Below are 27399 nucleotides of genomic sequence, written 5' to 3' on the forward strand. Positions count from 1 at the left end.
TGGACATCTATCAAACTGCTAGACAAAGGAACCTAGGTAGATGAGAACACACACACGCTCGCGCGCGCGCGCGCAAACGCACAATTTCTAAAATGACAGCTCAAAACGGCGGATTTTAAAACCAGTCACGATTTTGCACAGGCACGTAAAACATGACGTCATTCGTGTGGGTTTCATTCTAGAATCAAACTTAATCTCCACGATGAATAATTCACCTGTAAAATGTCAGACGACCCATTCTGACAGAGGGGGGCGCAAGCGTCATGCGGGCCTACCCGATAGACGTATTGTGCATTAACGCCAGATTAGAGTACTACACTAGTTTACGCGCACAAAATCGAAAAATGGCATAAGAGGGAAAACGGTCGCAGATCGCACAGGAAAGAGCGACAGACTCGATAAACCGTGCAGTGCAGGTGCTGCTGCTGGAAACAGGCGGCAGCCAGAGCGTCCGTCGGCAGGCGTGGCAGTGGGTTGGCCCAGGCGTTATCAGCGATGAAAAACACAGGGGTCTATAGACTAACCATCAAATAAGGCTCTCCGTATAGCCTGGCAAAGGACCCCTGCAGCCGTAAACCAACATTTCCTTAAGTAGCTGCTTTGCTAGAGCCGCCCTGCTGCTGTTGAGAGCTGGAATCGGGCAGTGGGTGTGAGGCGCACCCACAAAGGACAAGGTGTCAGGAATGCGCTGAGGTAAGCGTGGCACCTCTAATTCCCTTCTTTCTGTCTTTCTTCCCTTCTTTTCTTGGCTATATTCTCGTGCGTGCGGGTTTGGTTGTGACTGGGCATGGTCCACCTTACGCACGGACGAGCCTTGTGTCAGTATTTGATTCGGTTCTGCGTGCACCTAGCGACAAAATGAGCTCTCTACCGCTGTCGCTTTGACAACCTTACGGTTATTTAATGCCTGGTTTTTGTACCGACACGAGGATATAACCAAATTCTTCGAAAAACTGGTGTAACTCCAACGCGTTTAAGGTTTCCGATCCGCCTCTTTCATGGCCGGCGTATTGTTGCTGGCCAAGCCATCATCCTCCATGGCTTATACTGAGGGGGGGGGGGGACCGTGATTCATCCACGTTTTCATATTGCCAGTACCTGTTATGAACCGAAGCTACGGGATGCTAGGCCCACGATAGCTTAGCATATCTGCGCTATCTTTCCTAGCAATGTAGCAGATATCGTCACGCTTTAAACAGACACATCGCGCGTTCCCGTTTTTTTATTTTTATTTTTTTATTTTACTAGCATTCGTGTCTTAGATGGTGTCACGGTCATATGCAGGGCATCAATACGTAAAAGATTTGTGAATGCATGAATGCTAATGCAGGATCAGAGAGAGAGAGAGAGAGAGAGAGAGAGAGAGAGAGAGAGAGAGAGAGAGAGAGAGAGAGAGAGAGAGAGAGAGAGAGAAGTCATGCACAGCTGTCACTGCTGGTCTTTGTAAATACTGCGGGTTGATCGGCAGCAGGTCTGCAGGCGCATCCACACAGTTTGGTGCTGATGTTGCAGCGCCGTGTGTGTTGCAGCCATGCAGCCATGCAGGCTGGGAGGCGGTGGATGATTTCAGTGACATGAAGGATGAATTCTGCAACGAACTGGAAGTGTTTAAGCATTGGGCGAATGATGCACAATGGGGTCTGCCAATTTCACGAGTTTGGCTCTGCTTCGTGTGTCTACCCACAGCCTCTGTCGGAATAGGAGTGGGTGTGCAGATTTTATTTCTCATGGAGTTGGGGTTAGGGTCGTGATAAATACACTGAGCCGGGGAGGGTTTCAGCGCAGCTCCACTAGTCTAGATGGTAAATCTTATTTGCTGCCAACTGGCTATGGTTAATTGTGTTATTTAGTCAAAATATGTCCTCAAATTAGAATATCATGTCACTTCTGTTGTTATTCCCATTGTTGACTTACTGAGAAATACCTTGCATCAACTCCATCATAATACATTCTCCCTGCTACAAAGGAAGTGTAACTGAAACGCGTAATGAGGTTTGTCAGTGTCAGAAAACGTCCCTATTCAAAACACCTACAAGCGACTGAGGCCTACCATGAAACAACATGAACTCTACTTAAGGATTTGTGGAGAAAGGTACAAAAATGCAGGGAGCTTTAACATCAGACACAAGGTCCATGCATACATCGACACCCCTCTTATTAAGAACATAGATTATATTTTAGAGACTTGATGGATAGGATCTCTGCATTATCACTGAATATTCACTGCAGAATTATAATCCAAAATCTTTATTATTAACTCAATTCAGAAAAAAAATGGGCTGACCTAAACTTACTTTACTTACCCAGATAGATTCTGCCCACTACAACTCCACTTCCCTGGTCAATCAGTCTTCCGCTTTTTCAGTTGTTCGATTTCAATGAGCTTTTTATGGGTTTTTTTTTTTTTACTGTGATGATGAACAGTGTCATATTTCTTCTCCTGTTTCCCTGTCTGTAACAATGTCTGGCACTTTTCCATACATAAAAACCCAAATGCAATGATGCACCTCTCCATTTTACGAGTGACCCGGTCCATAAAATGAGTTATTTATCCATTTGTCTGGGAGTTTGGATTTAACCAAGTCACCCAGAGAGGGAATATTAACAACAGGCTTCTGTAATTTTGTCTATAGAAGACTATGAATTTTACGCCATTACAACTACTAGGTTTTTTGCGTTGCATCTATCTGCATGAATTTAAAGATAGACACTTTATCCCAATTATGAAACCTGTACAAATATGAAACCTGTCCAGCTTGTACAGATAAAATATGTTTGATATAAAATCACAGTTGTTGAGCTTTAGGTAATTTGTCAAATGAGAAATAATCCCTGTTAACATCCACTATTTTACTACACAGTCCTGCACCATGTGACCTCAAATCACAAGTCAAACATGAGCTTTGTAATTAATAAAACCCTCCAATAAACTATAAATATACAGTTCTGAAAACTCGTGTCACTCAATACATTTTGGATTTGGTGTTAGGTTAATATCACCGCTAATCAGGTTCAGCTAATGACTGAAAATGTACAAGTAATTAATACTGGCTTGTTAGAGAGTGGTTACATAATTAGTTAGCATCCGTTGATTGATTGGGATTCTGGCATTAGCCTGATGAAAGTGGAGCCAAAGAAAATCAATAGTGACCTACTTATGTAATTATACTTTCATGTCTCTGTTTGACTGGATTTCTCTGTCAGCCACAGAGAGAGAGAGAGAGAGAGAGAGAGAGAGAGAGAGAGAGAGAGAGCTGCTTAAACATCTGCTGGAAGGAGGTTCATTCACCATGATCAATGCAAGCATGCACAAGTAAAGATAAAGATAATATCCTTGAGAAACTCAGTACCCTCTAATGCACATTTACTTTAATGTGCATTTGCAAACATGAATTGAATATGTCGTGCAAGCATGCCTCTAAATTCACCTTAAACACGAGTAGCTATTTATAAGGTTTTGCCTTTCTAGCAACGATGCAAAGACAAAACATACCCTGCTTTGTTTTTGTTTTTTAATCTCTACTTAAGGTTTGGGTTAGGCACAAGGTATCTGGAAAAGTAGGCAGTTGTAAATTTCCTTAGGGAAAGGTGCCAGTCAAAACACTGACATCACTATGGTGAGGTCAGGGTTATGTATGTTATTAATTTCTTAGGGAAAATTTATGTTATGATACTTGGCCACAAAGTATTAAAGTGTAAGTAAACACTCACTTTTATTCTGTCTCCACCTACTGATGTATAAAGGATATAAAGGGGTGTCGATGTGGAGGACAGTGATGGTGGTGTCCATGTATAAAAGATATAAAAGGATGTAGATGTGGAGAACAGTGATGGCGGTGTCCATGTATAAAGGATATAAAGGGGTGTAGATGTGTAGAACAGTGATGGTGATGTCCATGTATAAAGGATATAAAGGGGTGTAGATGTGGAGGACAGTGATTGTGGTGTCCATGTATAAAGGATATAAAGGGGTGTAGATGTACAGGACAGTGATGGAGGTGTCCATCCATAAAGGATATAAAGGGATGTAGATGTGGAGAACAGTGATGGTGGTGTCCATGTATCCATGTATATTGAAAAAATAAGATTTCACATTTTTCAATGAATACCTCTATATTGATATTGTGATGATGTACTGAGGTGACTATTGGTGCTTTAACCTAGATATAGATATGTAAACGTTGAGAAATGACCTTTAGTGATGTGGATATGATGACCAAGCAGGTAAAGATAATCATTGTTCATTTCACTCAGCTGGAACGGTTGAATAAGTTCAGAAAATTGTATAATATTACTATAACCAAAATCCCAGATGATCTCTAGTGTCATATCACAATACCAGTATTACGTCAATATACTGTCCAGCTGTATTTAATACCCCTTTAACACAGGTTCGAGGAGAGCAGTCAGCTGTAGAGAGTGAGCTCCCATCACTTCCTGGTCTCAGATAGCATTGGAATAGGAGGAGGAGGAGGAGGAGGAGGAGGAGGAGGAGGGCCAGCAGCCAAACCCTCATTCATGTCTGCCCCCAGTCATTAATGTCCTCCCTGGAGAGGGCTTCTCTCTGTCTGCTGCCTCCCAGCAGCTGGGCCCTCTCTCCTCCCAGAGAGACAATCACAACATGCACTCATATCAAGCATCCACCGGCCTCCTCCGTCTGAGGCTGGAGTGGCCTAAGTAGAAGAGAAAGAACGGCGTGCTACTACTCTGTCTGGATTGGTTTTATAGAAGGGGGACTACGTTGAAGCGCTTTGAAATAATTGGTTTTTAAAAAAAACAAAAACAACACAGGTTAGAATTTGATTACACCAAACCAAACATCAGTTTTATTGACCAGTAATACATTTAAAAGGATACGATGATTTCAGGGGAAACTTAAATGCCGCACTTGAACCTTCAACCAATATTGCTCAGCAGTAAACTGATCTAATCTCAGTTGGTCTCGTATCTCAGCTGATCTAATAGCTCAGTTGATCTAATTAGTTAATAACAGAGAGGGCCTTGCCATCCAGGGGCTCTGCTCAGGTGCTATAACAGTCACTGCTATACAGGCGTTCATGTGTGAAATGATGGATGTGAAGCAAGATGGTGCCAGGAAAAAAAAAGAAAAAAAGCTTCCAGTGATTTTAAATGAGTAAATGATTTCATAGTGACAAGTAAATGCCCTCATCAGTCAGCGAATTCTCACATCCGCTGAGCAGGATGCGATTTAACAACACACAGGGACAGGATGCGGATGACTTTCGTACGTACTGCTGTGTGTGCATTCCTTGAAAAGAAATCTGTTCTTGGTATTTGGAAAGATAGGCAGAGGTGTGTGTGAGAGAGAAGGTCTCTCATAGCAGTTAACAATTGGACGCCACCTGTTTCAGTGTTGTGCTCTTTCAGCAAATAGAGCGAGTTTCTTACCGTGGCGGTTGGTGTGGGGAAGTACAGGAGTTAGGGCGTGGTGCATTTGGGACCTTATCTTCCCGATGCAGCACAGCATGCATGCACACGTGTGTGTGTGTGTGTGTGTGTGTGTGTGTGTGTGTGTGTGTGTGTGTGTGTGTGTGTGTGTGTGTGTGTGTGTGTGTGTTTCAGTGGGGGAGTGGTTAGCTTTTTCTGACTGATCTTTACGGTAACTCTGTAATGTTTCTGCAAGTTCTCCAAGGTTCTATCCCTCGCTAGCTTCCTGTGGCTGTATTAATACCGTCGGCAGTGTCTAAGCACTTAATGCTAATGCTGCATTTCCTCCTGCCCTGTGCATCTGCTCGCCAATATACATCCTTGATGCGCGGTCAGGAAGAAAAAGGCTTTTTACGTTAGTGCTGAAATTAGAGGATGGATGTGGTATCTGTATGAACCAAATGGCTATTTTCAGCAGTCCTACTGTAGCTCTTTCTCCAATTTTTGTTTGGCACTTGACAACAGGATGGAAGGTTATTTATTTCAAAGCAACACTATGCAGTTTTAATTCATTTAGTGCTCTTGGGTTTATACAGAACAAATGTCACCCACTGGCATTATTGATGTATTGATAATACTGATTCAGTATGCCAAGTAGATCCATTGCTTTAGACTCATGGGGTCTGGTTCGACGAGCCCTCTCGCAGTCTTGTCCCATATCATGTGTATGTGTCTGATCTCATGATATTGTCACTAACAGAGGGTTCTCACACACTAGGGGAAGAGCTAATGTGTCCTCAGTAGTTCTGAATAGGTTAATACATGGCGGTAGACAAAAGAAATAGAAATTTCGACGCCAAGTCTTTGCTAAGGGTTACAGGAAACAAGTGCCGCTATTGTGCCAAACTTGCATAAGCGTGGCTTTAAAGCTCTAATTTATTCAGAGGGATTGAATGTGTGATGCCACAATTGTTTAACATGCTGTTTAAAAAATGAACAAATTTACATTTTAGAATCAGCACTTCCCTCTCTCCATAGCTCGCCCATCCAATCCCAGTCGTGAGGCAAGCAAAAGAGGTAAAAGATGAGCGAATCCCCCACCTCGAAGGACACTTCGCTGCAACACAGCCCCAGCGATGGCGGCCCAGAGGGGCTTCTGTCCCCTCAGCACTCCACACCCAGCTCTGGACCCCAGCATAAGAAACGCATCTCCAGCCTCCTGCAGAGCCCGGTGAGAGAGATGTTCCACCTTGTGTGCGTGTGTGTGTGTGTGTGTGTGTGTGTGTGTGTGTGTGTGTGTGTGTGTGTGTGTGTGTGTGTGTGTGTGTGTGTGTGTGTGTGTGTGTCCCTCACTCAGTCGCCCACCCCCCTCCCTAGATTTCCATAGGTGTGATTATCTCCTTAGCTCAGATTTAATCTGCTCTCAATCGCCACTTGACAGCTGGGACTGCACACAGTTGCTGTAGCCCATTCACACTTGATGAATGTGTGTATTTCTGTGAATGGCAGGGCCACATGGAGGGTAAAGCTGCTGATTAAGTGAGAGAGAGAGAGAGAGAGAGAGAGAGAGAGAGAGAGAGAGAGAGAGAGAGAGAGAGAGAGAGAGAGAGAGAGAGAGAGAGAGAGAGAGAGAGAGAGAGAGAGAGAAAGAAAGAGAGAGAGAGCGAGAGAGAGGAGAGGGGGCAAGCGAAGGGGTTGAGGATAATCAGAGAAATTATGATTTTGTGGAGAGAGGAGAACACTTTCAGCATATTTCCTCACCCTCACTTCTGGTCAAGGAGTGTTAATCAGTGTGTTTGTTAACGTGTATATGTGTGTCTCTTATAACCAAACTCTTCGCTGTGTTAGGTTTGTTCTTGTACGGTGCATATGTATGGGTCAGTGTGCGCAAATATTGTTTGTATGGGTGAGCATTTGTATGGGTCTGTTTGCATATGTGTATGTATATGTTTGAAACTGTGTGTGTGTGTGTGTGTGTGTGTGTGTGTGTGTGTAGTCATTCAGGGAGGAGCTGGATGTGCTGATCCAGGAGCAGATGAAGAAGGGAGGCAGCTCCTCCAACCTATGGGCTCTCAGACAGCTGGCAGACTTCATGGCCTCCCATGGCTCCCCGGCCGCCCTGCCCGTCGCCCCTTCAAGTAGGTCCACATGTCCATGAATCCCGTAATATACTCTTCTGGGTATTCCAGTGCCATTTCAGGTGTTTGGGTGTTCATTTGTTAGTCTTAGCGATGCTAAGCCCAGGTGTGTAACTGTTAGCTGAGCTGTTCCATAGTGGCCTGGTGCTTTCAGTGTTTTCTTTATTAGCCTTGTGGGTTTCACCCGCATTCCATTAGTGTGTACTAAACTGTTCCCTAGCTTTTCTGATTCTTAATGCTCGGTGATACCATAAGCAAGGCAGTTCACTACTGCAATCTATTGTTGGTTATCATCCTGTTTTTATTTAATTTGACTGCAGTGACAGGTTAAATAAATATCCCATAAAATCAACTGGATATGGTAAAGAACAAGATCTTATGGACTTTAAATATTTTTCAATGTACGTAACAAAAAAAAAAACATAAAAACGTTCAATGCTTTACTCCCATGTAATATCAAGTAGATCTTGACATTTTTCATGTGTACACAATTTTGTTATTTCTCTCAAGTTTTTGCTCAAATTTAATTACATCCGGGGGCGTCCGGGTGGCATGGCGGTCTATTGTGTTGCCTACCAACACGGGGATCATCGGTTCGAATCCCCGTGTTACCTCCAGCTTGGTCGGGCATCCCTACAGACACAAATGGCCGTTTCTGCGGGTGGGAAGCCGGATGTGGGTATGTGTCCTGGTCGCTGCACTAGCGCCTCCCCTGGTCAGTCGGGGCGCCTGTTCAGGGGAAAGGGGGAACTGAGGGGAATAGCGTGATCCTCACACGTGCTACGTCCCCCTGGTGAAACTTCTCCCTGTCAGGTGAAAAGAAGTGGCTGGCGACTCCACATGTATCGGGGGAGGCATGTGATAGTGTGCAGCCCTCCCCGGATCAGCAGAGGGGGTGGAGCAGTGACCGGGACGTCTCAGAAGAGTTGGATAATTGGCCAAGTACAATTGAGGAGAAAAAGGGGGAAATATCCACACACAAAAAAAAAAAATGCAATTACATCCCTGTTAATGATGTTATTTGTTTTACCAAGAAAGTCCATCCAGCTGACAGATGTTCTGTGTTAAGATGCTGATTAGACAGTGGGATCATTACAACCGCACCTTGTAACGTGCCGTTTTGTAACGCTGCTGAAAATATAAGTCTTCAGATGGTGTGCAATTGGCAGATTGGCTGCATTAATGTCCGTCACGGCTATCCTGACAGAGAATTAGCAGCATAGCTCATAACCCAACCAGATAGGAGGATACAGTGGCTACCAGATACTACTTTGTACTGTTTTTTTTTCATTGCCGTTTACGCTCATAAGAAGTAAAAACAAGACTTTTGACTTGGTCGCTGATCTCTTCCTTCTATGTCTTCTATGTCTCTATTAATATTGATCATTGATTGTCATATGAAGTGTTTTGTATCCACTGAATATTTATTGGATGGAATATTGACTGAAAGATTACTGTGATTAGTGCTTCCCTATATAAGACTATTTGAAATGCAATGTGTTACATCCTGAAAAAGGCAAAAGGTCCTAAAAATGTAGATGATGATAGTTGTCTGATAAACTCAACATGAGAGTAAGTATGCAGTCCTTATCCTCTGTGTTTTAAACTCTTTAAACCCAACAGACATGATGATGGTGACACCCATCAACGACCTGCATGGCTGGGAGCCCGGCAGCATGGTGAAGGGGGAGAGGCTGATGCGCTGCAAGCTGGCCAGCATCCACCGCCTGTTTGACCTCTACGGCTGGGCCCAACTCAGCCACACCTGCCTCACTGTCAGTACCAACCATGGATTTCCAACTCATTTCTAGTATGATTATTTTTACAAAAGCTGAAACGTGTGGAGGGCGTCCAGGTAGCGTAGTGGTCTATTCTGTTGCCTACCAATGTGGGGATTGCCAGTTCAAATCCTTGTGTTACCTCCGGCTTGGTCGGGTGTCCCTACAGACACTATTGGCCGTGTCTGTGGGGGGGGGGGGAGCCGGATGTGGGTATGTGTCCTGATCGCTGTGCTAAAAAACAATTGCAAACTATGTTGGAAAGTTGTTTTGTATCAGGTGCACGTGGTGGGGTGGGAGTACAGGGTTAACCGTGAGGTTAGTTTTCATCTTACAAATAAGTAAAAGAAACTGGGATCTCCTGCCTGTAGTTGGAAGGTGTGTTTCCATCTCAAACCCCTCTAGGATTCAAATTCAACCTCTGTATTGAGCTGATGGAGTCAATTCACTTTCACCTGCCTCAGCTCAAAATGTAAATTGCCATCCCCATCAGTTTCCATTGTAATGGTGATTTGCATAGTAATGACATAGCCTTCACCCCTGATGAATTCTTTTATAGACAGGATATACGTTTTTTATTTTTTGTAGTCTTGAAAATTAATCACCTCCTGTGTGGTTTGACGGTGATTGAAGCCCAACTCTGGTCTCTATTGTACCTCCCGAAGCTTTCCTCCTCTTTTCTTTTCTCTCTTTACACCTTTCCCCTATTCGCTGTTTTTCCTCTGACTTCTTTGCGCTTCACTATTCCCGGCTAATCAACCCCATTGCACCTCACTTTTCTCTATCATAGCTGTCAGGTTAAAATCTCAACCCCCAAAGCCAGGTTCCTTAGCATTGATTTTTTTTTTAATTGACAGTATCAATGTTTTGATAGCTTCCATTGATCCTAGAGACATTGGTTATTAGTAAGACAACAGGGGCGATTAAACCACCAAAAACCACCAAAGCTCCCAATTTGCTATATAGTGCATTATATTCACCTTCCTCCATTTTGACTGTGTCTGAAATTCTAACTGTAAAATGTATTCACTATTTAGTGCCCTCAAAAATTCATACAATGCAAATGAAAATTTAGTGTCCAACACATGCACACTACTTCAGGCGAAAATATACAACAAAGCAATGCTTCGCCTCTTCTCCATTCTGCACATGCACTGTTTTAACTGTCTAATATACCGCATGACAGGACAATAAGAAGCCACAAAATGATGATTCAGTGATGTCTAAAATCTCCATTTATTACTCCCTATAGAGTGCCCTAGTGAGTGTTTCATACGTAGGACGATGTTTGTTTTGTTTGTTTCATATGTTTCATATGTGGGCTGGTATGGCTGCCCAAAGCAACATGTACCCTGGCTCTGCCAAATGACAGACACTAAGCAGGTGTGAGCGTGGCTAGTACTTGGATCGGAGACCCCTCGGGAAAATGAGTTGCTGCCGGAAGTGGCGTTGGTGGGCCAGTAGGGGGCAGTCTTCCCTCTGGTCCTAATAAAAACAACAAATATCAAATTCCAATGCCCCAGTGCAGTGACCGGGACACTGTGCTGTAGGAGATGCCGTCCTTCGGATGAGACATTAAACCAAGGTCCTGACTCACTGTGGTCATTAAAGATCCCATGGCACTTATTGCAAAGAGTAGGGGGTTCCCTGGTGTCCTGGCAAAATTCCCAACCTGGTTCTCTCTATCAGGCCACCTAATCATCCCCCCATGTAATTGGCTCAATGATTCTGATTCCTCCCTCTCAAGCTGATGTGTGGTGAGCGTTCTGGTGCAAAATGGTTGCCGTGCATCACTCAGGTGGATGCTACACATTGGTGGTGGTTGAAGTGAGTTAGCCCCTTCAACGTGAAGCACTTTGGGTGTAGAAAAGCGCTATATAAATGTTATTATTATTATTATGTATAAAATAGTGAATAAGAGAACAAAGTAATGACTCCAGACACAGGTTTGGTCTCTCTTCCTGTTCTCTGTCCCTCTTTGATGATGTCATTCTGTATATCTGACTTGGTGTTGGTCTTTCGGCAGCTGCGTGTGAGTAAAGAACAGGAGCACTTCTTGGTGCTTCCAGACGGCCTGGGCTACAGTGAGGTCTCTGCGTCCAGTCTGGTGAGTAACCACAAACAGAAACGCATTACTTTGGAAACTGAAGGAAAGCAATTTCTTGCATTGATTAATTTGTATATTTGTGAAACATAAAAACTAAGCAACACTAACTAAGCCTGTACCACAGTCTTACTTGAGGGCTTGAAGGATATTTTTTTCTTTTAATAACGTGGGTTTTATTTGTGTGTTTTTGCCATAAAACATAATGGTGATGATATGATTTTACTCAGCAGCTTCATTTTGGAGATTTGGGACATGGGCGCACTGCTGGACTCAGCTTTCATCAATAACAACAAAAGAAAGTTAGCACCTTAGTTAGATTGTGTACATGACTTCCCATTATTTATGACTTGTCTGTTGCGCTGGCCAGGTAGTTTATGGATGGTTATCACTACTTCTGGCTGCTCATTCCTGCAGGCTGAACCAGCAATGCAATCAACCACTGATGATATTGGACATTCTGTGTGATAACTTTTAATTTGCACTGTCCTTTTCACTTCCAAAAACATAGACAATTGGGCTAAACTGACCTTGTTGAAACATGTCTTGTGCTCGTGTTCAGTTGCCATGTAAAGTATCATTGTAAAGCTGAGTCCAGTGGTGGTCCCTTTTCCAAAATCTTAACAATGAAACCAGCGAGCAAAATAATATCAAAACCATAATGAATGATGGCAAAAACTGCAAAAATTAGATGCAGGTTGTAAAAAAAAAAAAAAAAGGAATTCTTTAAACAACCAATGTGCTGGGTCACCGTGGCTCATAATAAATAACAATGGAAATGATGTAAAGCACATTCACTGGAGGATGTCTTGGTACAATGGTGATTATTGGTGCAAGAACATAATGAACATCTATCTATCTATCTATCTATCTATCTATCTATCTATCTATCTATCTATCTATCTATCTATCTATCTATCTATCTATCTATCTATCTATCTATCTATGCCAGGCTATATATATTTTATTTTTTTTTAAGTACCTACCAATTCTGAGTTATTGTGATTGCAAACAAAAATTCTCATGCATATTACAAGGGTTTAGGTGTTTTTAATGAAGAATTCTGTCCAAAACGTCATACATCCAGAGGAGCCGGTCTGCTAAAATGATGTCACCTTTTTTTAAATGGAGGATTTAGCAGAGGACCTGCTTTGCTTCAAAAAGCATCCTTGTTTTAATTTTGCTCTGTCTGTAGTAGCTTTAAAGATCTCATTTTGAAATTAAATGTACTTTAAGAAGTAAATGCTGAGGGTGTTTGTGCGGTCGTATCCCAGGTGAAAGTGAATATCCTGGGTGAAGTGGTGGAGAAGGGCAACACCTCCCTCGACGTGGACATGGAGAAGTTCAGCCTGCATTCAGCCATTTATTCTGCCCGGCCGGACGTTCGCTGTCTGCTTCACCTCCACACACCAGCGACAGCAGCAGTAAGTCGGCCAGTCAACCTCTGTTTAACTTGGTCCGATCCATATCCATAAGATACACTTTGAGATGCAGGGCCGAATGAGAGAAATGTGAGCAAGGCACAGACTGACCTGCTAGACTTCATCCATCCAGTATTTCAGATCCTTTGTTAGCGAAATTAGCTATTTTGTATTTTTCTTAGCCTGTATTTATGTTAGCCAGGTCAACTTTGACTTTGGATCTCAGCAGTCTCTGCTGTCAACAGATAATTAAATCGTAACTAAAATAACCCCATTTGCCCATTAAGAGACATCTTGTTGTATATTGTAGCGAATTCGGGGGGCAGTCTGGGAGACAGTCGCCACAGCCGGGACGCGAACCCATGTCTCCCGCTCCACAAGCGACAACGTTAACCAGTCGACTAAAGGATCCAACCCGTTAGTCAAGGACCAACGTGTCTACTTATCCATGCACGTTACACTATCCCCCTCCTTCGGGAAGCACGTCAGCAAATCAGCTCCCTCATGTCTCTGGGCACACGCGCTTCCGATGACCTCACAGTCTCACCATCCCACTTCTGACACCAATGTAGCGAATTCGGGGGGGGGGGGGGCAACCACAGGAACTGCTGCGGCCGGGACACGAACCCGTATCGCCTGCACCGCAGGAGACATCGCTAACCGCGAGACTAAAGGGTCAGACCTGTCAGCCAGTGGCCAACGTGTCTACTTATCCATGCATGTTGCACTATCCCCCTCCTTCGGGAAGCACGTCCCCGCGCTTAAGCATATCAGCTCCTTCATGCCTCTGGGCACATATGCTTCCGATGGCCTTACGGTCTCCCCATCCCACTTCTGACACCAATGTAGCGAATTCGGGGAGCAGTCCGGGAGACAGTCGCCACAGCCGGGATGCGAACCCGTGTCTCCAGCTCCACAAGCGACACCGTTAACCAGTCGACTAAAGGGTCCGACCCGTTAGTCAAGGACCAACGTGTCTACTTATCCATGCACGTTACACTATCCCCCTCCTTCGGGAAGCGCGTCCCCACGCTTCAGCATATCAGCTCCTCCCTCACGTCTCTGGGCGCACGCGCTTCCAATGGCCTCACGGTCTCACCATCCCACTTCTGACACCAATGTAGCGAGACGTGAACCCGTATCGCCCGCACCACAGGAGAGATCGCTAACCACTCGACTAAAGGGTCCGACCCGTTAGTCAAGGACCAACGTGTCTACTTATCCATGCATGTTACAATATATTGGGACTTCAGGTTGGAGCAACATGCACATCATGTTGGCTTTTTAGCAGTAAGGTGGAAATTTCTTCGAAGCAGCAGGGATGCCAGTTTCTGACTACATAAGAGATTCATAAAATCTACTCATCATATTCCATCTACTTTGTACATTATTACATTTGACTCAATCTCATGACCTTAATTGTAGACCTACAGGCCCATTTTGCCAGAAGGAAAATATTACGTTCTTGGCATTTAGCTGGTGCTCATACATGGAATAACCCGCAGGGTTGGCCGTGAGGGTCAGCTGTAGGCAGTGGTGGATCTAGAGATTCTTCCTGGGGTGGCAAAGGGGTGGCAAGACTGTGTCCCAGAGGTGGCAGCTGCCACCCTTTGCCACCCTGTAGATCCACGCCTGTGAGGGGGAGGGGGATTCTAAATCGGCGACTTCTGTTTGAGATGAGTTTGGTGTGGGTCTCATTGACCTTCACCATGCATGTACATAAAATATACTTTAAAAACATATTATCTGATTTATAAATGGGGTGGCAACAGGGGTGGCAAGACTGTGTCCCAGAGGTGGCAGCTGCCACCCCTTGCCACCCTGTAGATCCGCCCCTGGCTGTATGAATGCACTGATTGATACTGGTAACAGATATTGAGCCAACAGCAGTCTGAAATGGAGTATCGGTATGTGAGATTTTACCCAAAGGCTTCAATTGGATACCAAAAGTCATTAGTAACGTGTCATAAAAAAGCAATATGGCTTGATTTACTGCATTTTCGGCAGGCCTGTATTTCTTTAATGGTGGAAAAAAAACTGATTCTATTTCAATTATTTTGCCCATTGACCCCCAAACAAATGTTCTTAGCCTGCACTGTTAAGCAAAACTATTGGATAGGATCAGTACTTGGTATCAGTTGATTCTTAAAGATTTGGGCGTGGAATTGGTATTGGCAGTGATAAAGTGATACTGGTACATCTCTGATCAATTCAGTAACCTTCCTGCTATGGTTGAAAGTCCAAACACCAGCTCACCCTGCCATTGCCCAGAACTGACCACTAACTGTGTGTCCAGGTGTCAGCCATGAAGTGTGGTCTCTTGCCGCTGTCCCATGAGGCTTTGCTGGTGGGTGATGTGGCTTACTTTGACTACAACGGAGTCATGGAGGAAGAGCAAGATAGGGTGGAGCTGCAAAAGAGCCTTGGGCCCACTTGCAAGGTGAGCAGGCTACGGGAGACAAAGGAGAGCCCCATGTGATCGGCGTGATGCAGCATTGCTGTCGTGCTTCTCACATGGCCATGAACTCAAACATAAATAATATAAGGCCATGTGAACTTACAAAGGACTTAAGGTGGAATCTGAAAAATGGGTAAATTTTAAGATGTAATGGAGATTTTTTTTAAGTGAAAGTGTTTTATGTTTTTACTTTACTTTACTTTATTTTACTTAGATTGTGGTTAGATTTTTGGTCTGACCACAGCATCTCACTGGTCATCAGCCAGTTATACAGTAGTAATAACCCACAGCTGTTGTTGAATTTTGCCTTTAACTGGGACTAAAGGATAACGTTTTATACACCAAAACTTTAACTTCAAATTGACCCATAGACCCATTTTTTTGTGAAGAATCATTTAGGAAAAAAAAAAGGCTTTGGTTGAGAAAAATTTGTCTTTGCGGTGTCCTACAGTGAATATTTTAATCCATGATCTCTATTCCAGGTAATGGTGCTGAGGAACCACGGCATCGTGGCCCTGGGGGAGTCTGTAGAGGAAGCCTTCTACACCATCTATCACATCCAGGCTGCCTGCCAGATCCAGGTAACACACACACACACACACACACACACACACATTAACAGCTAACTTGCCAGACCCTAGACACTATCAAATTCACTTCTCACCCTGATATAAAGTGTGTGTGTGTGTGTGTGTGTGTGTGTATGTGTGTGTGTGTGTGTGTGTGTGTGTGTGTGTGTGTGTGTGTGTGTGTGTGTGTGTGTGTGTGTGTGTGTGTGTGTGTATGGTTAAAGTTGGAGAAGAAGAAAGAGACAGAGTGCTATCATTGGACATGTAGGTGTGTACTCAATGAAAGTGAGCTGGCAAGGAAGCCAGAATATTAACGTAGAGATGCCAATATTTATACATGGGAACATGACCTTTCTTTGGCAGCCTTTGGCATTGTGTGTTCGGAACATCTTTTACTGCAGGGTCCTTTGTGTTGTGCTGTACCATAGAGTGCCAAAGAAACTCTGCTTGCCGCAGTCCTGCAGTACTACAATCCTGCCAGCAGTAGCATAGAGTTTAGTCCAGAGCATATAGGAAAGATGGCTTGTGATCATTTGAATCTCCACAACGACTTGGATAGTATGAATGAAAACCAGTAAAACCTTTGATCTCCTACAACAAATACTGTTCAGGTACCCATTGAGCAAGGCACTTAATACAGGACTCATATGCATGCAACTATATTAATGCACTAAAAAATGCCAAGTCAAAATTGAGTCAGACTTTAGCACATCCAATTGAGAAAATTCTCAAAACAAGCAAAATACTCAGCCAGTGCAGGAAGATTTTTCAACTAGGCAAGCTCTCTTGAAACAAGTTAAACTCACTTATTTACCTGAAATCTTGAAACAAATTAAATTGCATTGATTTTAAGATGTATTCTATCTAGTCTGGTGTATAACTTGTTAGTTTAATTGTGAAATTATTCGACGAATCCTCTCAAACTAGTTCTCCACAGAAAGCGTTCTTATTTTACTACTAAAAATGCTCTAAAGATGAAACAACTAAGCTACATAACCCAAAATAAATATTCTTAAATCACGATAAATAATCACACACAGTCTGTTTGATTTTAAGTCTGTCAGACCTGTTCAGATATACCGTTCTGAAAAAGAGAAGAGCTTTTTTTCTCTCCTTTTTTTTTTGTGGACATAAAGAGCCAAATTAACTGGGCCAACTGCTGTGATCCTGTTTCGCATTTCCAGGTTTCAGCTTTGTGCTCCGCTGGTGGTGAACAGAACCTAATTTTACTGGACCGGACCACTCAGAAACCCAATCCAGCTGGTACTGTGGGCTGGGCCGGCTCCACCTTTGGCCCCCTGCATAAGAGCCGTCTGGGGGAGCACGAGTTTGAAGCCCTCATGAGGACCCTGGATAACTTGGTAGGTAGGATTGTAGTACTCAAGTATGGATTCTGGAGTCCATATTTTGATGGTCTCAAGTCTCGTCTTGAACTTCACAGCACAATGACCCAGACTCGACTCAGTCTAGAACAGTAATGGACTTGTGATAATAGACCTTTTTCACAAATATGGCTGCTGTCCTTCCGCTTTGTCATCCAGGGTAAATATTAGTTCACCCCATTGCCTGCGATGTTAAAAAGCCAACTTCCTGTTGCATTTGATTCTGTCTGTGATCACTTATTTGTTGTTTCAGCACAGAGTATATAACACAATACAGGTGTTGTCATTGACATATCTTTATGTTTCTGCTGTCAGACAGCTGCACAACCATAAAAAAAGTAATTTGTTCAAGGGTCACAAAATGCTAACTGCCTAATCAAGGCTAATGATAATTTCAGGGCTGTTTGCATTTTGTGACCCTTGATCAAATCCTTCTTTTTTCTCCATCCGTGCAGTTGTCTCAGAAACAACGATATGTCAATGACTATGCTTGGAAAATACATGAAAAGAAACTTTTACTGCTAGGCATTAAAACTTTTTTCCTGTATCTGTGTTGATATTCCGCTCCTCATTAGTTGCACACTTATAACACCACTGATGGTTTCAGAAAAAAATGCTATATATATTTGCATAAACCTGACCCATTTGCTCGAACTTCACCAACAAGATTTTTTTTTCACCCTAAAACCAACGGATGCTATGGGTAAAACCACAGGTCCCGCAAACTTTGGGTCAACCTGTGCATCACTAACGTCGCTACATCTCTCTCCGTTCTGTCACCAGGGCTACCGTACGGGCTACGCCTACCGTTTCCCCGTGTTGCTGGAGCGCTCGCGGACACGGCGAGACGTGGAGGTCCCTGCCACAGCCATAGCCTTCCACCAGTTTGAGGAGGACGGAGGCCACCCGGCCCTCCGGCAGCACCCTTTCACCCAGCGTCAGCAGCAGGAGAGGACCCGCTGGCTCAACACCCCAAACTCCTACCAGAAAGTCAGCCAGGAGCAGGGCAGCCCGGGACACCAGCGCACCACTGTGAGAGGCCGGATGAGGAAAGGGAGGATGAGGAGGAGGATAATCAGAGAGAGAAATTTTGGAATGGGGGTGGGGGGGTGGGTGAGAGAAGAGGGACCATTGTGAACAAAGGGGAGGAAGGCAGGGTCGTATAACCATTTGTTGGTTTATCTTCAATTTTTCAACCTTTTTCTGAAAAGGCAGACTCCTAAATTACAAATATTGATGGTAACTCAAACAATCAATCAATCAATCAATCACTCAGTCAGTCAGTCAATCAAACTTTATTTATGATGCACATTTCATACAGTCAAAACATTCAGCGAAAGGCACATACACAGAATTTTATGTCAAATCCCTTGAGCCAACTTCTTACTCTCGTCTCTGCATTCAAAGAGAGAACATCAGACAGTGCCATCATAAATCTCCATAAACCTGCTTCCAAATGGCTCCGCTGGCACCAAACCACAACAAACCACTTAGACAACCATCATAAATATATGCATCCTCACTCTTGAGCTGAACGCCCGTAAGCTAATGTGATGGCCAACACTGCTAGCTTGAAACGGCCCGCTCAGCAGCTCAGACACCAAACACACAAACTGCAACAACCTAACAAGATTTATATTCCCAACTCCACAAGAAGTGGACAAAAGTATGGAAGGATAAAAGAAGAAAACGGCTACCTTCATCTTAATATGGGGTAAAGGGAAGACAAAAATAATGCTAGAAAGATAGATAGGTAGGTAGGTAGATCGATGGATCGATCGATAGATAGATAGATAGATAGATAGATAGATAGATAGATAGATAGATAGATAGATAGATAGATAGAATTATTCAAATAGTATAAGGGATGTACAAAAAATAATGAAATACAATGACATGAATTAAAAAAAAATCAAATTGATGAAATTATAATCGATAGAAATGTGATTGATGAGCAGGTGATTAACAGCCAGTATGACTGATGGGATAGGCTCCAGCATCCCCGCGACCCTGAGAGCAGGATAAGTGGCTTGGATAATGGATGGATGGATGAAAGCAGGGGGTTGATGCCCTATAGGTAAAAAGCTTAATTAAAAATATGCATTTAAGCAAATGTTTAAAAGTCAATATAAGTTTAAGTGGGAGACTATTCAAAAGTTGAAGACCATATACGCAAACTGCTGCATCATCATTAGTCCTAGTGTGTGTTCTTGTAACTGAAGATTGACTGTAAATCTGAGGGCTCTGCCAGTAACATATTATACAGCATGTCATTAATACAGCCTGGATCAATTCAATGCAGATTTGGAAAATATACTTCTCCTTTTTAAAGGCATGATGATGTGAAGGGAACATGATTGGATGATAACGCGAACTTACTGCCTTTCTTGCTGATGGTGGTTATAAGGGGAGGCATGATTGCTGAGGGAGCAGCGGTTGCATGTGGCTGAACCTCTAGGTAGATCCAGACAACAGCAAAGCTAAGGCAATGGAGTCCTCTTTGATTCAACAACAGTTCAAAACAATACCACTGACGTCCTCTTACGTCAGTAGGAGGAGGCTAGCTCCTGCTCTCTGTACCCCCCTCTCTCTCCTCTGCATTGCAGGGGGAGAGCCCAGTGTCTGATATGGATGCTGCAGTGCAGAGTCTGCCCTCTAGTGGCAGAATACCCCCCTCCATATGTGTTCAATATATACATCCATCCATCCATCCATTATCTGAACCACTTATCCTGCTCTCAGGGTTGCGGGGATGCTGGAACCTATTTCCAGCAGTCATTGGGCGGCAGGCGGGGAGAGACCCTAAACAGGCCGCCAGGCCATCACAGGGCCGACACACACACACACACACACACACACACACACACACACACACACACACACACACACACACACACACACACACACACACACACACACACACACACACACACACACACACACACACACATACACATACACACACTCATACACTCATACCTAGGGACAATTTAGGATCTAGTATGGCTGATTCACCTGCCTTACATGTCTTTGGACTGTGGGAGGAAACCGGAGCCCCCGGAGGAAACCCACACAGACACGGGGAGAACATGCAAACACCACACAGAGGATGAGCCGGGATGACCCACCAAGGTTGGACTACCCCGGGGCTCCATCCCAGGACCTTCTCGCTGTGAGGCGAGCACGCTAACCACTGCACCACCGTGCTGCTGTGTGATATACACAGATACTGAAATCTGTACTTGAACACCTAAACTGTGATTTATTTGACTATATAAAATTGAGGTATACTCACGCACCTTTTGAGTTATAGATTGAAAATAAGCATTTTGTGTCTTTCTCAATTGATTGTAATTGAAAACGAGGGCCCAATTTTACTCAAATATGTGCAAACATTATCGATGTGAACAAACTTTTTACAGCATCAAAACGCATTAGAAACTCAGATTTAATGGTTGCTTAGCGTTAGTCCTTGTATTAAGAGACCTGTCAATCAATCTGGGAGCAACTTGTACCTTTAAAATGGACAAAGCCTTGTAAAATAGAAATCAGTGTTCCTAAAATGACCAAATCAGATCCCCATTAATAAAATGGTAGTTATTTGATGAAATAGGGAAGAATTATAGGAAAGAGGAGAGAGTTCAAAAGGGGGAGTGTGATGAGGAAGGAGAAGACGTGGAACGTTTTTAGAAAACTACAGGCAACATACAAAATGAAGACAGAACTAAGACATTTCCTTTACACTCGTAAAGACCTCACTGTTACAAAAAAAGCATGATTAAGTTTTGAAGGAAACTAAGATTCATGGTTATCAGTTGATAATTGTACAACGTGGATGCAAGGATCTAGATTTGAGGGATACTCGGTGAGGAATTTGTGTTGATGACTTTTCCCCCCTTCAGATTGGATTATAAAGTCTTTCTGTAAATGAATTCTTCAAACATCTTATCTCTCTTCCTCAGTGGATGAGGACAGAGGAGGTGACGCAGGCGGGCAGCACGCCCATCAAGATCGAAAACCCCAACCAGTTTGTTCCTCTTTTCACCAACCCTCAAGAGGTATTGGAAACCCGAAACAAGGTACGCTGGCCATTCCCTCATTTATAACTTAACAAAACATGTCGCATCGTCTAGTTACAATAGAGTATTTAATGTACTATTGATTATAATCATCTTGAACCTTACTCTTGGCCTTATTTTTTTCTTTCTTTTTTTTCCTATCATTCCTGTCCATCTCCACTGTGTACTATCTGTAAAACAGTAATGTCATTAAAAACACTAAATTCTTTCAAAATGGATTTTAAAATCGCATTACTTTTGGATTATGGGACCCCTGGGAAATGGAGCAAGCCGAAAGAAGAAGAAGAAGGAGGAGGAGGCGGTTGGCGGCAGCCTTGCAGATGTATCAGACTAGCTCATACTGTAGAAAAGAGCTATTGGGGTAGTAAATAATGTGGGATTTTGTGAACGTACTAAAAATGTATCTTCTGCCCATGGATTAGTATGTGGTAGGACTTTCGTAACAGTTGAGACACACATTTTCCAAACACTGCATCTCAGTTACTTACATACCTCAAAACACGCTGTGCCAGAAATTGGTCCACCCCAAGGATCGGGTCCCCTGGCACAAACACAGCGATATAGTGGATGTTGTTAAGTGCCAGGAGGATTGCTGTGACTTGTACATTGGGAAAACTAAACAGACACTGGCCAAGAGGATGATACAACACAGTAGAGCTAACGTGTCAGGCCAGGACTCCACAGTCTATACCATCTACAGGCCAGTGGCCACTCTTTCAAGGATGAGGATGTGCACATCCTTGATGGGGAGGAATGCTGTTTTGAACGGGGAGTCAAAGAAGCCATCTATGTGAAGAGGGAACGACCATCCCTGAACTGAGGGGGGGGGGGGGGAGTACATCTGTCGCCATCTTACAATGCTGTGATTGCAAATATTCCCAAATCCTCTGTGAATAGTACACATGGCCATTGAAACTGTTGTTAATGGTCACAACAATTTGCATATGAAACTGGTCGTTGGTTTCAGTTGTTATGCCACTGTATTGTTCATGAGGGTGGGGATACCTGCAGTGAGTTTAGACTGAAGAGGTCACTTAGATGAGTGATGAAACGTATCTGACAATAAACTTTGTATCCAGGTGAAGTGATTCAACTTTCTTTGAAGTTCTTGTATGCATTTTTTCTATTTATAATGGTTACTTGTTTTGTTTCTCAATTGTTGTTTCTTGCATATTCCAAATCAATCAATCAATCAATCAATCAATCAATCAATCAATCAATCAACCAACCAATCAATCAATCGATGAAAAATCACCATTCTTTTTCCAGATCCGGCAGCAGAATCGGGAGGACATGAAGACAGCTGGGCCTCAGTCTCAAGTCCTTGCCAGTGTCATAACAGGCGAGAGTCCTCCGGTAATCTGCATTTATTTTACTTTCGTGCACCATTGTGGTTTTGTGTCCAACTCTTCATGTGTTCGAGAAACGACGGACAAAAAAGCCACATATTAAAGAGTTCTGATTTCATTGTTTATTTTCTTTTTTCCTCCTGTGCATCAGTCTCCAGTAAGCCCACCCAAACTCCCACCAGAACCAGAACCCCCCAACCCCTTCAACCAACTGACAGACCAGGAGCTGGAAGAGTACCGCAAGGAGGTGCAGAGGAAACAAGACGGAGGAACCGACGGTATGGCTAATCCGCCTTGCTCAGCCGCTGCTAACTCCAGTAGTGAAGCTGTCATTGATACTCTGTGTGCTTTCTCAAGCCTACAAACTGACACCCTGCTATTCTGCCGTTTGCCTCCGTTTGAAAGTTGCCTCTTCGATAGTATGACTGTTTATTTCCAATTTTAGAACTGTAATAGTGTGATCAGATAACAGATATTTATTATCATGCATGCATGCAAAAAAAAAGTCTCTAGGTTTTGATTTTACTGTATTGATGTTTGTTGTGTGGAAGGAAGTCATTTCATGGTCATTGTTCTAATTCAAAATATAACCTTCATCACTTCTAAAGAATAATTTTGTTTTTTCAATTCTGGATCTTATTTTCATAGTTTTTTTCCATTGTGCGTATCAATTCGGTTATGATATAATTTTACTCACTGGCTTCATTTTGGAGATTTTGGACACGGAACCACCACTGGACACAGCTTTATAATGTCATTTTATGGGTCAATTGAACATAAACCTTAAACCTGTCCTTTAAACAACAACAACAACACATATAGTGCCAGTTAGTTTATTGAAGGTTTCTACTACCTAGAGGATGAATTGGCTGGTCATCCCTGCAAGTTGAACCAGGAAGTAGCTCAGCAAAAAGCTTGACTATTGATAATATTGGACATTTTGATTAATACCTTTTACCTCACGCTTTCGTTTTCACATCGAAATATGTGGTTTAGATAATTGTGTTAAATTGGACTTGTTGAAACATTTCTGACGCTCATGTTCAGATGTCCCACAAGATGCTGTTGTAAATCTGAGTCCAGCGGTGGTCCCCTATGCAAAATCTCTACAATGAATCTGTTGATTAAAATGGGATCATCACTGATATTCACAACGGCAAAAACTACGCAGAAAAGGCCCAGGTTGTAAACAACCGGAATTATCATTTGAAGTTTCTATTCTCTGTATAGTCATCATTTCAGGTTTAAAAGCACCAACACAGCACTTGCACCGTGAATATTAACGTGTAACACACTTTTTCTTAACCCTCTTAAGCACTTTGGCTTTCATTTAATCCTAATCCACTGGCGACTTTCAAGTATTTTGTCCTCACTTCTCTGTTTGCCTCACAAAACAAAACTCTGCATACTTATGGAGCCCATGCTGTCCTTCTCTCTATATCCACCTATGTGTTTGTTCTGCATGTGTAAGTAGGGGAGGAGGTGGTAAATGAAAATGAGTCCCCGCCTGCTACCTCCCCTACAAAGAGCCCCCCACCCAGCAGTCCTCCACCCTCAGGTGAGGCTTGGCAGGGCTCTGACCATCCACCACACTTGCCTTGCATTATGGCCGCCTGAGCAAGAGCTTGCTTTAAGTCTCATACGAAGACATGTGTGTCGCACCACCGCCTCGACCTTTTTCATGCCCCGAATGCCCACTGACGGCCCTGTTACTCCTCTCAGTACACACAGCGGTTACCATCTCTCTTCAGCTGAAATCCTAATTCAGAAATATTATTGCCATCGAAATTGTATTTTTGATCACATGAATCCTCAAAGGATTTGACTTTTAGTTGAAGCCTAAGCTTTTTTAAAACACAGGCCTGGGGTGTCCAGGTGGCGTGGCGGTCTATTCCATTGCCTATCAACCGGTTTGAATCCCCGTGTTACCTCCGGCTGGGTCGGGCATCCCTACAGGCACAACTGGCCATGACCGTGGGTGGGAAGCTGGATGTGGGTATGTGTCCTGGTCGCTGCACTAGCGCCTCCTTTAGTCAGTCGGGGCACCTGTTTGGGGGGGAGGGGAACTGGAGGGAATAGCGTGATCCTCCCACGTGCTACGTCCCCCTAGTGAAACTCCTCACTGTCAGGTGAAAAGAAGCAGCTGGCGACTCCACATGTATCGGAGGATGCATGTGGTAGTCTTCAGCCCTCCCCAGATTGGCAGAGGGGGTGGAGCAGCGACCGGGACGGCTTGGAGGAGTGGGGTGACTGGCCGGATACAATTGGAGAGAAAAGGGGGGGGGGCGACAGGCCTGTTTAAAGGTACGATATGTTACGTTTTTCTGCTCAAACAAATAGCTGAATAAAAATAACGCATCCTCCGGAATCATATCAATATACTAATCCAAGTATTGCTTTTCCCTAAAATAGATTATATTTAGGTTTTTAGAAATTATATTTATATTTGTGGTCTGAATTCAAACACAACCCATGTGGGAATATGCGCCTTAGATACCAATTAAATTTGGATAGGTCCAAACTAAGAAATTGAATTGTCTGCTATGGCATAAATGACCATGTAGGGTCCCTGTTGTGTTTGAATTCAGACAACAACATAACAGATTTTGTAGGGCCGTCAAACAAACTTTACAATATATATTCAAATCAAAATAAGCTACCAAAATGCATTGTCATGCTCAGCTTGTTCATGCTGTTAAACTTAGTCTCTTGGATTAAATAAAGTTAGAATAACAGCCAGTGGAGTGACAATGTTGTAGCGGGCTTGAAAAATAACTCCTTTGTGTGATGGGAAAAGCGGATCTCATATATTAGAATTGGATTTTGGGCTGATTTAAGGTCAGATGGTTTGTACCTTGGCACCCCTAAAAATGTGCAAAGGTAGAGTACAATATGGAGTAACATGGAATGTCAGGTTAACTGTTTGATGTTGTCAGTGATTTTTATTTTTCACAATATACATTTTCCACATTTCAGCTCTTTTGTTGTAAATTCCATCTGTCTTCACACCCACTGGATGTATCCGTCTCCCTCTCCCTCTGTCTGTTCATTTCTGTGTTCCTCTACATTGATTCATAGGGCACTCCTCTGGTGCTAAGAGCTTGTCTCCCTAGTAAGTACAGACAATGAATAAGATGACCCACCTCTCATTAAGCAAGCATGTTCTGCAAAATTGCAATGACATGTCCAGCATGTAGCTTCACTGCTCCATTCCAATGGACAAATTCTTACTAAGAACTGAAGCCATTGTGTGTCTTTGTTTGCTGTCCTTTTATAACCCCTGGCCCAGAAGAGGCAAAGAATGACTCCCCGGCTGTGCAAAACGGAGAGGAAGTGGAGGAGGAGGAGAAGCAGACAACAGAGGAACTGGAGAAAGGAATGAAGGCTCTCACAACCAATGACACGCCAAACTCGCCTTCCATCACCCTTGCTGCTCTGCCTGCCAAACCACAGGGTGGCACCCCGGAGGGATCGCCCTCAAAGTCTCCATCCAAGAAGAAAAAGAAATTCAAGGCACCGTCCTTCCTAAAAAAAAGCAAGAAGCAGAAAGAGAAAGCTGAGACCTGAGGGATGCACACTGACCAGACCTGGGTTAAGCACTATTTGAATGTAATTCTTACTGTATGTTTTAAACTGCTTGGAGTAACACATGGTTTGGGTTCACTTAATTAAAACTATTCAGATAGTATCAGGAAAGTTCTGGATGACAGGAGCAGTCAAACTATATTAACTTTCAATCCCCTTTCTGATGTTGTTTGTCTCTCTGCATTATTGGCCAACACCCAATCTGCCCATTTTGAACAGGTTAAAACAAACTGCTATTTTCAAATATCATTTGACCCAGGTCTGATACAGATTTTTTTTTTGTGGCACATTACTCCACTACCGACTACACTCACAGACACAATACCTGTAATACTGACGCTCACCTTATAATTTTCACCTGCTTCTGCGCTAATCAAACCTTTGCTGACATGTACAATATGGGCATATTAAGTTTCTGTGATTGCACAACTAGGATTAGAAGTAGTCTCTTCCTATGCACTTCAGAAAACAGTTTCGTACCAGTCTTTTTTTATCCACAATTTTGCAAGAAACCATGGAATCAGTAAGTCTCCATGAGTTATGCACCCTTCCTTCATGTATAGGCATAATGCATTCGACACATGTATACAAATATTACAGTATGTTGCATTTATTCATTATCAATGGCATCCCCAGGTCATGATTTGGTCATGTTTTATCAAATAAGTTCAAATATGTGAGCACTGATGGAGTTCATGTAGAATATGCTGTTAGATGCTGATTGTACTTCTCTGAATGAATGCTGGTCTTGTAAAACTATCGGCATATACAAAGTTATAACAACAGGGACCAAAAAAGAAAAAAGACAAGGAAACAAAATAACTGGGTCCAGATAAAACACAATCCACTATAAATGGTACTAATACCAAACAGGGATATATACTTATAAAATATGTTACTTGCCGATGCAGTTTCAAGTCCCAATAATGGAAGGCACTAAACATTCCACTTTTCATTTTCTTTTAAATGTATGTTTGCAAAATACCTCTCAACACCTGTAACTATATATTTTTTTTCAACCAGTAGCTAATATCAAAAGTGCTGATTTGTGATTTTTGTTCATGGTTTTAATTTATTTCATATTAGAATGTTTAAGTGTGTTAAAAGTTTAACATGTATCACTCATTAAAAGATCAAATTGATTTCAA

The 27399-nt window shown here is 43.1% G+C and overlaps 1 protein-coding gene across 3 annotated transcripts; it reads left to right on the forward strand.

Annotated features, from left to right (window-relative positions):
• Positions 1-370: 370 nt before the first annotated feature.
• add2 (adducin 2 (beta)) lies at positions 371-27381 on the forward strand. 3 transcript variants are annotated; one of them, XM_056275272.1, is made up of 15 exons: positions 371-693; positions 6427-6619; positions 7385-7526; positions 9150-9301; positions 11331-11411; positions 12683-12832; positions 15126-15269; positions 15770-15868; positions 17041-17217; positions 18022-18270; positions 21201-21317; positions 22587-22673; positions 22818-22944; positions 24141-24224; positions 25956-27381. In XM_056275272.1, exons 2-15 carry the CDS (start codon positions 6473-6475, stop codon positions 26231-26233), a joined length of 2034 nt encoding a protein of 677 aa, XP_056131247.1. In that variant the 5' UTR covers positions 371-693; positions 6427-6472; the 3' UTR covers positions 26234-27381. The 3 variants fall into 3 exon arrangements, with proteins under 3 accessions (XP_056131247.1, XP_056131398.1, XP_056131316.1); XM_056275423.1 differs by lacking the exon at positions 24141-24224 and adding an exon at positions 25745-25778 and having other exon boundaries at positions 25956-26062; XM_056275341.1 differs by lacking the exon at positions 24141-24224.
• Positions 27382-27399: the final 18 nt, after the last annotated feature.

This window comes from Lampris incognitus, chromosome 1 (assembly GCF_029633865.1).
Source record: "Lampris incognitus isolate fLamInc1 chromosome 1, fLamInc1.hap2, whole genome shotgun sequence".
NCBI classification, from domain to species: Eukaryota; Metazoa; Chordata; class Actinopteri; order Lampriformes; family Lampridae; genus Lampris; species Lampris incognitus.

What these genes read in the sequence shown, in the direction of transcription:
- add2 (XM_056275272.1), top strand. Translation starts at nt 6,473, where the DNA reads ATGAGCGAATCCCCCACCTCGAAGGACACTTCGCTGCAACACAGCCCC. An exon ending in GCCTTGGGCCCACTTGCAAG is followed by an intron (nt 15,270 to 15,769) that starts GTGAGCAGGCTA and finishes TCTCTATTCCAG; the next exon opens with GTAATGGTGCTGAGGAACCA. An exon ending in ACAAGACGGAGGAACCGACG is followed by an intron (nt 22,945 to 24,140) that starts GTATGGCTAATC and finishes ATGTGTAAGTAG; the next exon opens with GGGAGGAGGTGGTAAATGAA.